At 43.9% G+C, this 12,825-nt stretch overlaps 1 protein-coding gene across 2 annotated transcripts in view; it reads left to right on the top strand.

Annotated features, from left to right (window-relative positions):
- The first annotated feature begins 1,715 nt into the window (after positions 1 to 1,715).
- LOC147458459 (SUPPRESSOR OF GAMMA RESPONSE 1-like) overlaps positions 1,716 to 12,825 on the top strand; it is a 36,346-nt gene continuing 25,236 nt past the window's right edge. The window contains exons 1-3 of one of the 2 annotated variants that reach the window (XM_086513078.1): positions 1,716 to 1,888; positions 2,067 to 2,183; positions 4,012 to 4,198. In XM_086513078.1, the coding sequence (XP_086369204.1) occupies positions 2,067 to 2,183; positions 4,012 to 4,198 (304 nt within the window). In that variant the 5' untranslated portion in view covers positions 1,716 to 1,888. The remainder of the gene's footprint in view (positions 1,889 to 2,066; positions 2,184 to 4,011; positions 4,199 to 12,825) is intronic. The other variant, XM_086513079.1, reaches the window with a different exon arrangement.

The raw sequence follows: 12,825 nt of genomic DNA on the forward strand, positions 1-12,825 counted from the left end.
TCTTATAATGAATTTGTTTGCCCATGCCCTCAACATGCAAGCATACGCAAAAACTCCCTGCCGTATTTGAAGAAAACAATCCTCTTGTCAAACTATTTGAGAGGGGATAAAAAACAAATAAAGAGAAAATACGAAGGGCAATCAGATAAGCCACGAATTTAGATGCTGCCAATGCAGTGCAAGGGAGGTAGGGCTAGCTTGCCACAACGGGCGACATGTTTCATTAGGAGCAGTGCGTAGCACCACGCATGCTGCTAGTGATTTTGAAGATGTAAAAAAGGCAAACATTGAAAATTCCTTTGTATGTGATGTTAAACATTGTATGGCTAGTGATTATACATTGTGTTGTGGCATTGCTCTACGCTGTCAACCTACCCTTCACTTGGACTTGCGTTCCTTATTCACATGAGAGGCCATTTTGATTACTTGAACGACACATGTCTGCAGGTATTTGGAGATACTTTGTTGCACCCGGTGTGTGTGTGTGTGTGTGTGTGTGTGTGTGTGTGTGTGAGAGAGAGAGAGAGAGAGAGAGAGAGAGAGAGAGAGAGAGAGAGAGAGAGAGAGAGAGAGAGAGAGAGAGAGAGAGAGAGAGAGAGAGAGAGAGAGAGAGAGATATGAAATGAAATGTTATATTAACGTCTTCAAAAGGCCAAAATGACCTATGAGACCAATCTGTTACAAAATGATGAATCTAATACCATGTCTGGGTACAAAAGAACTAGATACTGCTACTAGAATCCATCCTCATCTACACTCTGGATATCGAGAGAGTATGTCTCGAATCCTCTGATGTAGTCTCCGTCCATGCTGTGCAGCCCCTCTCCTCAATCGTGGTCGTCTGGATCTCCGTAGCTCCAATGCTCGATCGATGAGAGTGCCGGTAGTGGTCGAATGAGTGTGGGCCGAGCTCTGCAATGACTCCTCCTCCTCTGGCTGTCCCATATCTAGTGAAAAGAAATCTGATTTGTCTCTAGGATTGTCTCTCTCTATCTCTCCCCAGTAAAGTGTCTCTATATCTGTGTAACTCAAGTAGATATATATATATATAGAGAGAGAGATCAAAAGCAGCCAAGCAGAGTCTCCCGAGTCACATTGTGCCATCCTCTAGAGACGTTTGCACCCACTTGCACCTTCTCTACATGCAGACGTACGTCACGACGTCACTCCTAGAGTCCTTAGGAGGTGAATTGACATTTGTGCAATCCGATGATTTCTTTTGTAATATTTGTTAGAAAATAGGACGTAGCTAAGTAGATATTAGAGTAGCTTACTTAATGGAGAGAGACAAATTTTCGAGAGAGAGAGAGAGAGAGAGAGAGAGAGAGAGAGAGAGAGAGAGAGAGAGAGAGAGAGAGAGAGAGAGAGAGAGAGAGAGAGAGAGAGAGGTTACGTGCCGTTGCTGGAGGCGACGCCTACGAGCTCTCTCTCTCATGCAGCGGTCACCTATGTCATCGGACTGTAGGGTTTACTTGCCGAACTGAGGAGGTTGCACCACGTGGGTGAGGGGGGGCTCGGAGGGATGTGAGAGGGGGCTAGGAACCCCTCCCTGCTTAATATACATTTACATTATAGTATTGATGATGTGGCCCTTTCCTCGCTTTTTGTGGAGCTCTTCTTTAGTTAGGGTCACTCTCTCTTTTTGCCACGTGCTTTTTGGGCTTTTGGGGGGGGGGGGCGGGGTTCGCTTTATATATAGGATAGATAGATGTTGATATAGATGTTTTCAACCACCTGTGGGACACAATCCAGTAGACTTTGTTGACTAGATTTTCGTAAGAGACGAAGCCAATGGCTGAAATGGCTGTAGGTCTTGTCTAGAGATAGGAGCAGCTCCGTCGCCTTCGACAGCCCTTGCACGAGAGAGAGAGAGAGAGAGGGAGGTCAGGTAATTATTGCTTCCTTGTCTGTTATTTTTGCTGTATCTAAGCATGGGGAATTCTGCCTGATTTGAAGTTGTGTGACTTTTTTTTAGTACTGCCCAAGATTGTCAATACTTATTGATGATCTGTCGTAGAAGCATTCATTGTCGCTATGCCTTTTGATGCTATATCATGGGATTGCAGATGGATTCGTGGCTTGTGAATGGGAGGACATTCGCCCGAAAAATAAAAAATCCAACGTATCCAGCAGAATACCAAGTGCAATGCCCTTCTTGTGGGCACGATATTGACAAGCGGGAGGTGAGGTTGCAGGCCAAACCTTTTTTGATTACTTTGTCTTACATGTGGATATGCTCACTAAAAAAGTCATAAAACGAAGAAGTTGGTTGGGTACAGACTGCCAAGATGTGAAAGTATATGTATTTGTTTGATATTTCCATACAAGCTGCATTTGGATTGACATGTCGCCCTCAACTGATAAGTTGTATGGGTTGGGCTGCCAGATGCTTCATGCACCATATATTGGGAGTTAACGACATATTTTTTTAGGTTCCATTGCATTGCTTTCGTACTCCAAGAATGCGGTATTTTACACATGGAGATATCAGGAACCAAAAAGTTAATTTTGATTCCTTCATATTTTGAAGGAATGATGATTCTATGACAAGTTTATGTGTTAATGCTCTACATGAGAATCTGAAGAGTCCCAATTTTTGGAAAGCTTTCTTTATGCCAAATCTATAAGGCTCTTTAACATCTTATATTTTTAGAGTAGAAAGAGGCAAGCAGCTGGTATATGTTGCTGGAAGAACATTTTTCCAGGAATGTACACCATGAAAGATCAATTAAAGTGCAAAGAAACTATGAGAGTTGATGCCCTAAAGTGTGGAAAGAATACTGAGGATTGAACCTTGACATCCGACATCTCATATTAAGAGAAAAGAAAGAAGCAAGCAGCCGATATGTGTTGCTTGTGAAGGACAATTTTTTAAGGAATGCACACCATGAATGATCAGTATAAGTCACATTGACATCTATTTTATTAGAGCGGAAAGAATGCTGAGTATTGAATGTTGTCCATCCATGCTTAAGCGTAAAGAAGATTGCGTGAACAGAGGTTTTTGCACATTATTTTTTCAATTTAAAAGACCCTTAATTTGAAATACAGCTAAGTTGGACTCGGCTGCTTGTAACTAAACAAGGCTAGTAAAATGCTTGCCTTATTTACAACTTATTTACAAAGACTTTGTCTTGCTAGAGAAGCTTAAAAGGAAGTTCACTCATAATCTATGTGACCTTCAATACTCAATTCAATTGCAAATTTTTCATGGTGGGTGCAGGAAAAGTACTAGAGCCATTACTTATGATAATTTATCGTCCATATGTATTTGGATGATCTATGTGTCTCACAAAATTGACTTAACAGTGAAAGCAATGAAGTGCATAGTTTCTTAGGAAAAGTCTTTTACCCATTTTCTTATTATGAAGATGCCTTAAGCTATCTATTAAAGACGATGTATATTTTGCTGTATTAAAGGTGATGTATATTTTGGTGGAGTCCTGGAAGAGGGTGGGAGAAGTCGAATAAATTACCTTTTTTTGAGAGCATTGTGATAGGAAAGATGGCTAGTTAATCATTTCCGGTAGATTATGGTGTAGCAAATCTTTGATTTTAATTCGGCAGATGCTGCAATCTAGTAGAAAAGTAGAGAATTGCTACACCTCTGTGTAAAAATTTAGGGGCATTAGGAGAAACATTGGGAGGAGAGATGCTGCGGCAGAATGCTCTACAATAGATACATGCTCGAGTGGAAGATTATGGTGGAGTGACTTGAGCATTGCAAGAGTTGGCCAGTGGAATTGTTGACTAAGTGGTTGTTCATGATTGAGTTAATTTTAAAGCTTATTGATTTACAGAAATAGGAGTGGAAAAGACCATCTGACTTGGCTTATTGCACAAGATAGCTTTTTCCTTTTTAGTCAGATACGATCTGGTCTTTGATGTTTAGGATTTTGTGTCCTTTCGAGAGTCAAATCGAAAATTCTTGCAATTGTACAAATCTCTTGGCCAATGTCTTATAGGAAATATTAGGCATAGGCTTGACATTCATGGTTTTGAATAATGCAGGTAATACCAGAGTGGCCTGGGCTCCCTGCAGGCGTCAAGTTCGATCCCACGGACAAAGAAATTTTAGAACATTTAGCTGCTCAAGTCGGGACTGATGCAAGTCAGCCTCATCCTTTTATTAATGAGTTTATTCCTACTTTACCGGCAGATGATGGCATTTGCTGTACCCATCCAGAAAGGCTTCCAGGTAATGAATTGGACAATCCTTGTGTGAATTTTCACTGTGGCTGTATCTGTGCACACGCACACATATGCAAGATGGAGATTGTATGGTCACTAATAGGGTTGTTCCTGATCCTTCACTGTTGAGTGATCCTCTTGGGTTTGTTCTAATACCCATTATTCATGGTGTTGCGTCATTGATCATTGCTATTCTGTAGTATTTATTTGCTAATAAAGTGCATGCACAGATGGTGACACAACATGGCAGAGATGAGAAGTAGTGGAGTAGGAGTAATAGTTGTGCCAGCAGAGGGAGTCTATTGATTGATAAAAAGAGAAGGAAAGATCCAAGGCAGATTTGAAAGGTGGAGAGAAGCGAGAAGATGAGGCATTAAAGAGTTAGGCAGACAATGATGCCTCACACTGTACATGTTTACAATAGGAGAGTGCGTCTCATTGATATCCCTTTGATGTTAGCTAGACGTCGTCCAGTTGTGGATTCTATTGAAGTCTCTATCTTGTGTATGTTCTAGTAGTGAAACAGAAAAACTTTAATGTAGAAAAGAACGTAAATGATACTTTAAAGAAGTACGTGCGGGGTTTAATTATTGGTCTAATGTTTGGGTGTCATGTAACCAACAGTGAGTTGTAACTTTTTCTACCTTGGGTCTTGTGCCTTGTAGACAGTTAGTAGATACACACACACTTTTTTTTTTTTTGTAAATCTTGTTGATGGAATTTACAAGTGGGAAACCTCAAAGTGAGGAAAACCCACGGAAAATAAGAGATACAAAAAGTGGAGCACCATGTGGCTCTGAGGGCGAGAACCAGTCAAAGTAAACCCTATAGGCATCAAGAGTGATGTCCCCAGCATCATAAGTGAAATGCAGTGCTTGACCAAGTGGCAATTTGAAATAGGGAAACGGCGGGTCAGCATCAGTGCCTTGAAACATTAATGAGTTCCATTGGTGCCAAATGGCCCACAGACCAAAGTCTGACCCAATTAAAAAAATACCATAAACTGAGACTGTGGAGACTGGAGCACCCTAAAGAGCCATAATCGTCTGTTAAAAGTGCAAGAAGGAAAACACAGCCGAAGAGCAGCCGACACTGAATGAAGGATCTAGAGCAACGACCACCCCAAGCCATCCCCACCCTTACTTCATCGCGCATCGGACGCGCCCCCGTCTTCATTGCTCTGTCTTACAGCAGGGCATAAGCCAAAAAGATCACTTGCAAGAGAAGGATCCAAGATTTGTTTCGAGCTGCTGTTTTTCTCAGATACAGTGTCATGTAATGGTGGAAGTCTATAGCTACCAAGCCGCTCACTCCAAGGATTTGACAAGCTCTCAAGAAAAGTGTTGCCCGAAGTTATATCGTTTTTGGTAGCTTCCGGCAGAGTGGGGTATTCTGAAATGCTTGCCACGGAAACCCTTGTAGATTATGACTTGAAATTTCTCAACATCTCTCATCAAGTGTCTCTTCCCGAGCTAAAAACCTTGGAGGTCCAGTGTGATTGCTATGTCTTGGGACTACCATCGCTACCAGAGGAACACCGTCTGTCCAAGAGCTGATGGACCATGATGTGGTCGGCTACGATCTTATGGAAGGAATTTAACCCTAATTTTTGGTGCAGGTTTCAGGATGGAAAGTCAGTCAGCTTTTTGAGCTCAGCTGATGTCGAGATTGCTTTTTAAGTTTGAATTTTGTTTGAAATGGATGGTATTCGTTTTGAACCTGTCTTGGTGCCGATTTGAACTGTTCGACTCTGGTTTGAATATTGGTTTCAATGCTTGGTGATTTACTCTCGGGTGGTGAAGTGAGAAATGATGTTTGAGAATCCGTGCACGTACTCATGGGCCAGACCCTTGTGGTTATTTGCGGGGAAAGTATTGAATGCTTGAAAAATATTGTTGTTGTTACTCCCTGCCCGGACGTGGATGGTTATGTGGGAGGAGTATTAAGAAGTCTGAGCAATGGTTACTCTCAGCACCTCCAAACGATGCAGGCTGCGGTCTGGGGGGCGTTTGTTTGTAAAAGGCCTCTATATCTGCCGGCCCGGACCTTTTTAGGTTATGCGGGAGGAGTGATGAGGGAGTCGTTGAATATCTCCTGGCCCGGACCTTATTAGGTTATGCGGGAGGAGTGTTCATCGGCGGCTCTATGTTTCTATGTCTTGTAACATGTATATGTGAGCTTTTGTGCTGCATCGTGATGTGCCAACCACTGAATATTCCTTATTGAATGAGATACTTCTGGAAAGTCAACGAACCAAGATATCAAGAGTTCCGATTCGGAATGAGACTCCTTATTGGATGAGATTCTTTTGGGAAGCCAACGACCCAAGAAATGAAGAGCTCCAATTTGGAATGAGAAAAACTAATTGTCCCTTGGATTATCTCTCGGAATGTCCCTCGGAATGACTCTCGGAAATTTTTGAGATAACTTGAGTTGTATTGTAGATATGCTGTAATCGCGGGTGATTACTTTCTTTCAAGAAGGAGGGATGTTACAAATTGCTGACGTGTTAAGCCACTGAAGAACGGAGCCGACTTGCAGAGTCCGCCTGAGGGGCAACCCTAAGAGAAGCAGAAGCAGCAGAAGAAGTTTTACCAACTTGCAAAGTCTTGCCGAGTGGCCTATTTTTAAAGAAAAGTTCCCACCAACTTATGAGACCTCGTCCGATGGGGCCCAAGTGACATAAAGGCATTAAAATAAAAAGGACCAGCGCACATACAACTGATGACGTGGCATTAGATGTACGGAATTCCACAATTTATGCTGACATGCTGACGTGGCAAGCAGTACGGAATTCTGTGTTTTACGTTGGCACCTGTACGGATTTCCGTGTTTTGCGGGCTGGCAGCTTTTGAACAAGATGCTTTTGTGCCATTTGCTTTTGAGTTAATTGCTTTTCATGTAATTGCTTTTGAGGCCAAGGGCTTTTAAATATGTGCAGAGGGCTCATTCTCTGGCATGCTTCAGTGTGGAGGTGTAGGGATTGGAGTACCGGCATTGAGTTCAAGTAATATAAAGAAATACCGAAAGGGGCGCCAAGGTTTGGGGTCAATGCTCTCTGGGGTGGAACTTCGCCACTCCCCGTGTCGTCTCTTTCTTTCAGTTCCGTTGTTATTGAAGTGCTTAAAGTCGTTCAGTGTGTTCTTTTCCCTTGGTACGTGGTGCCCGTCTTGTGACAACCTTACTGAACGTCACAAAGGCCAAGAATCTGTGAGAAATCCATCTAACAAACCTGCAGAAGTGCTATGTGCATACAAGAAAAATACCACGCGGGATAGCTTAGGCCCAAATCCCAACATTAAAGGCCTTTTCGATGTCAACTAGCATGACCAAGACATCCTATCGAGTGTATTTCACAAATTCCATTTCAATGATAACATTCACGAGGTTATCAATAATTTGACGTCGTGGAATGAAGCCATATTGAGATTGATGTTGTAACAGACTTGGACACCCCAAGTCAAGATTCTACCGCGACACGACAGGAATTCACTTCAAAACAATTCACAATTCACAATTGATTCGACACGGCCCGACGGAGTTTCGTGCCTAGAGATATTGGCCCCAAAGACCGGCGCCCCTTTCGGTATTTCTTTTTGTATTAATCTGTTGCACAAAGTACACGGAGTGGAGTGAGACGTACACGGAGTGGTTGGGTCTCACTCTCAGACTCTGCGCCCAGATGCTCTGAGAAGTGAGAGGCAAACTACACTTATAAAGAGTTACAAGGGATGCCAAAAGCAGAGCCCGAAAAGCTGAAAATCAAAAGCTCTTCCCGAAAGATAAAGCAAGTCTTCTCACAAGCCATTGCTTGATAAAAATAAAGCAACAAAGCTTAAAATTAAAGCAACATAGCTTCGCCTTTGCACTTATTGACTTAGAAAGGAGTCTCTTTCTCGTGGAGACCGACAGAGGTGACTGCTTTTTAGTCACTTAAGGAAAAATTGACAGCTAGACCAGTGTTGGCTTTCCTAGACTTGCAAAAGCCATTCGAAGTTTATTGTGACGCTCGTGGTTGTAGTCTGGAGCGGTCTTGATGCAAGAAGGCCATGTGATAATTACTTATGAAAGCAAAATGTTTTCAAGGCCAGAATTGGTAGCACCGATTTATGGAAAAGAGCTATTGGCAGTGAGCCATGCTCGTACACAGTGGCGACATTATCTACTAGAGACCTCGCAAATACTCCTCAGATTTTGGAACTTTACCTTGAAGCATTCCGTTTAGCTGCGTCTACTATGAGAGATCCCGCAGATCAGCAGTGTTGAATTTGGTCACTTTGCTCCTTTGTCACCGATTACCTGGATTGATAGAGTCACTGATATCCCTTTGGGTTTCAGGGATACTGCAGTGCTGAAAGTATTTTGCTGTATGACTTCATGAAATGGAATTCTCAAAATTGAACAAGAATGATTTGTACTCTCTCATCTGACTTGTTTGAGTGCAGGAACTGAAACAAGAAATGACTGCAGCATTTTGGTCTTATAAATTTCTATAGACATATGATGGCAATAAGGATTAGTTAAACCGACATCAGTGAGGTCCAGGATGGATCTAGATGCGGTTACTAAATATGTTGTTGGCAGTCATGGTCTGAGATTTGGAATGACTCAGGAGAGGCATGGCGTTTCTTTCATCAGCACTCCCCTCCCCCGATGATTGCTTTTCTTGTTGTGTGGGGTCAGTATGCAACATCCTTATATACGGTCCTTGGACAAACACCCCTTCTTGATCCTCTTGAGCCATGCCCATCTACGAGTACCTCCTTTACCACTGAGATGATAAAAGACGGCCATTGAAAAAATGAGAACCATGAGGGCATTATACATGCTAGAGATATGCTGGCAGAGGTTCTTGCAGATCTGTTCAATCGTATCATGTGTGAGGGTCTACTAGAGACTTGGAGACTGTCTACTATTGTGCCTATCTTAAAGACAGGTGATCCTATGGAGCCTGCAAACTACCGTACTATTATGATTGGACGCACATTGGCACGGTTGTATGCATCTATCCTTGAGTAGCAATTGAGCAGATGGGTAGAGAGTGAGGGCATAGGAGCAGCGGGACATGCCGGTTTTAGGAGAGGCTTCTCCACTCTTAACCATATTGTGACACTCAGAGCCATCATTGAGGAGGGTAGGGCACATGGGAGACGGATTTATTGTAGGTTTGTGGATTTCCGCAAAGCATTTGACATGGTGCCCGGAGCCGGATTGATGCGCATACTACAAGAGATGGGAGTGCCCATTGAGTTGATTTAGGAAACCATGGCTCTATACAGATCAGTGGTGGGACATGTACGCGCTCCAGAGGGGATATCTAATTTAGTTCACTCCACTATTGGAGTGAAACAAGGCTGTCCATTGTCTCCTAGTATCTATGTGGTATGTATATAGATGAGGTTTTTGATTACATTGATAGAGAGGGTGACAGAGGTGCCCAGCTGGCAGGGACATGGATTCATTGTTGTTATATGCTGATGATATTGTGTTGATCTTTGACTCACTGGAGGGTATGCAGCGACACTTGGATGCATTCATAGCTTTGCGGAGGATAGTGGATTGTGTGTAAACCTTGGTAAAACCAAGGTGATGTGTTTAACACCACATTGCAGTGGATCGAGAGATCAACACCTACATTCACTTATGGTCAGGTGACTGTGGAGTACACAGATGCATACACTTATCTTGGGGTAGTCTTTGGCCAAAGTTTTCTTTGAAGAGAGCAATAGAGACTAGACTGACCAGAGCGTATGCGGCCTTGGGAGGATTGGAGAGGATGTGTTTGCAGGTTCAATTCCAGGAACCGCGAATAAAGCTTTGGCTCTTTGATACCTTGGTAGCTTCAACTATGCTCTATGGGGTTCAGGTTTGGGGACTCGCTGTGGGTCAGGATGGGTGGAAAGGTATGGAGAGGCCCTTGGTATCTATGATCTCTTGGTTGATTAGAGCCAAGGCCTCCGTGCCACACGAGATCATTAGAGCAGAGTTAGTGCCCCCCTTATGGAGATAGAGGCGCTTACGAGATCCGTCTCCTTTATGCACAGCTTATGGGATACTACCAGAGACGGATATGCTAGATTGGCCCTTGAGTCCTCCAGACAATTAGCTTTACAGGGGGACACCATGTTGGTATGCACAAATGTCATCATGGTTCCAGATACATGGCTTCAACATGGATAGCTTGCCTCCCTTCCAGTACTCCCTTGATGCACCATCGTTGTCTCTTACACGGGTGGAGATTACTAGACTCATTCGCCAAGACCTGACCCAATTGGACACCAAGAGGACATGGATAGAGCCGACAGAGGAGTTGGGCACGAAAATGGCTTTCTATAGAGAGCATCTTCTTCAACTCACAAAGGATGGGTTTGTGATTTGTCCCAGCTATATGGATACACATCTATCTCATGGGTTACGGTGTGCCATTGGTCAGATACGGACATCTTCACACCAGCTTGAGATTGAGACTGGTAGATTCAGAGGGATACCAATAGCTAGCAGGATATGCCGCCTATGCCATACAAAGCCAGAGACAGAGACACATTATATATGTCAGTGCCCAGTGTATTTCGCGAAAAGGGGTCGCTTCCATTGTCTATTCAGAGAAGGCTTCGGACCCTTCTTGAGAGTCATGAGCTATCAGGACCAGAGATGTGTTGGCCTGTATCTACTTGGTAGTTTACTGAGGAGATCTGGAGAGAGAGAATCCCAGAGACAGATTACTGATTTCTTCACACCAACCAACCACTGCAAAGCTCAACTCATACTCACACCTGCGGTACTCTCATTGACCGAGCATTGGAACTAGGGGGATTGAGAGGCCCACGACTGAGGAGAGGAGTTCATAGCATTGACGAAGACTGTCACCAGCGTGTGACTACTATCTATCCTTTTTGTTGATTTCTTTCTTATTATCTATTTACTTTCACTTTTTGGAAACACCCCTCGGGAAATCTAACTGCCCTGCATTGCATAGCTAGTGTGGAACTGTCCAGAGGGAGTCCAGGCCTGAGGGCAAAAGAGCACTAAGGTTGGACAAGGACTATGGTTAGCCAAGTGGGGTCATTGACTAGCCAAAGTGGAATCCTTTGCTACAGAGGCTACATTTCAGTTCTGGATGTGGCCGCAGTGTACAAAGAGGGTCGGATGACCTAGAAAGATACAATGGCAGCATCTCCTAAAATTTAGGGAACTGCTATTTTGGGACCTGAAAATGTGTTGACTTCATTACCTCCGGAATGACAAAGGGAACATTTTCTTACTCTGCCGTGAAGTCAACTGGGCAGCCGGTTGGGAGATTTTTAGGCGGCAACCCCGAAACGGGAAAATGCTTGTAAATGTGCCAAGTGGCACCTTCTGGTGCACTTGCCTCATGCAACAAGAGTTGGCGCTGAATTTAGGAGGGGGAGAGCCTCATTTTCAGTTTTGTCACAGGTTAAGAGCTATGGAGTGCTTGCTTTCCCTCTTATGCACAGTGCGGTGCCAGGAGTGATGCCCTGCACGCTACGCACTGCCCTCTCTCTCCCCTTTGGCAGTATGTTATGCCCCACTAGTGGGCTTTTCAATTGACCAATGTACAGTTGTGTGGGTTCATGCGCGATTGCCGAGGCAAGAGCCTCTTGCACAGGTACTGGATTAGCTAGCGGCTAATCCCCCGCAAGTACAGGTGATTCGGAGAGGTTTCACGCTCGAAATCTCGTCCGACTCAAAGGGCAAGTAGCCCTACAGGTGCGGGAGCTCGAGGACTTGCTACAGATGCGACCGGCACGCGAAACGGAGCCCGAAACAGTAAATTACAGCCTGCTGTGTATTTTTGCAGGTTTAGGGTTTTGACCCTAAACGGACCCTAATACCCCCAGGAGGTTCGGGGACGCAAGGGGACCGCTGTACAGGCGATCTGGTGCATTTTCAGGGCTGAAAACAGAGAATTCAGCGTGCTGCAGATTCTGGCCAGGTTTTGCAAAGTGCCCGAATGCGTCGGGAAAGTCAGTCAATGCGTGGGAATACTGATGTGAAGTGTCCTAGTACAGTTATGTTGCCGAAATCAGGCCGGAACAGTGGAAATTCAGCCGAGTTTGTGCGGGGCAGCTTGTAGGGATCCACAGCGTTTATTCCCTCTTTTGAACAACAAAGAAATACCGAAAGGGGCGCCTAAGTTAGGGGCCAATCTGGTGTCGGTCTACTCATACAGGTGCAATCTAGCAGCCTGTATCCCTCTCCCCTTTGTTGTGTCTTGAAAGTACAGGTAAAGTGGACGACAAATTAAATGGGTGAAAGCTAAATCAAGGTTTGAAGTAAAGTCTACCGCCCTTTTTGGATTGAACAGGCCGGTTTCATGACTACAACAAAGGATTCGAGCCATACTATCTCAACATCCAGAGTACAGATGAGGATGGATCCATCACCCATTGTATCTTTCTCTTGTATTTGTCACCCATTGTATTAGTGATCACACATATCCCACACGGTTCGAGCTAGTAGCACTTCTAGATTCATTTTAGTATTTCTTTTTTGTACTCAGACACGGTACCAAATTCACAAGTTTGTAACGGATTGGTCTCATAGGTCATTTTGGCCTTTTGAAGACGTTAATAAATCATTTCATTTCTCTCTCTCTCTCTCTCTCTCTCTCTA

This window comes from Adiantum capillus-veneris, chromosome 5 (genome assembly GCF_014529385.1).
Source record: "Adiantum capillus-veneris isolate H3 chromosome 5, ASM1452938v2, whole genome shotgun sequence".
NCBI lineage: Eukaryota > Viridiplantae > Streptophyta > Polypodiopsida > Polypodiales > Pteridaceae > Adiantum > Adiantum capillus-veneris.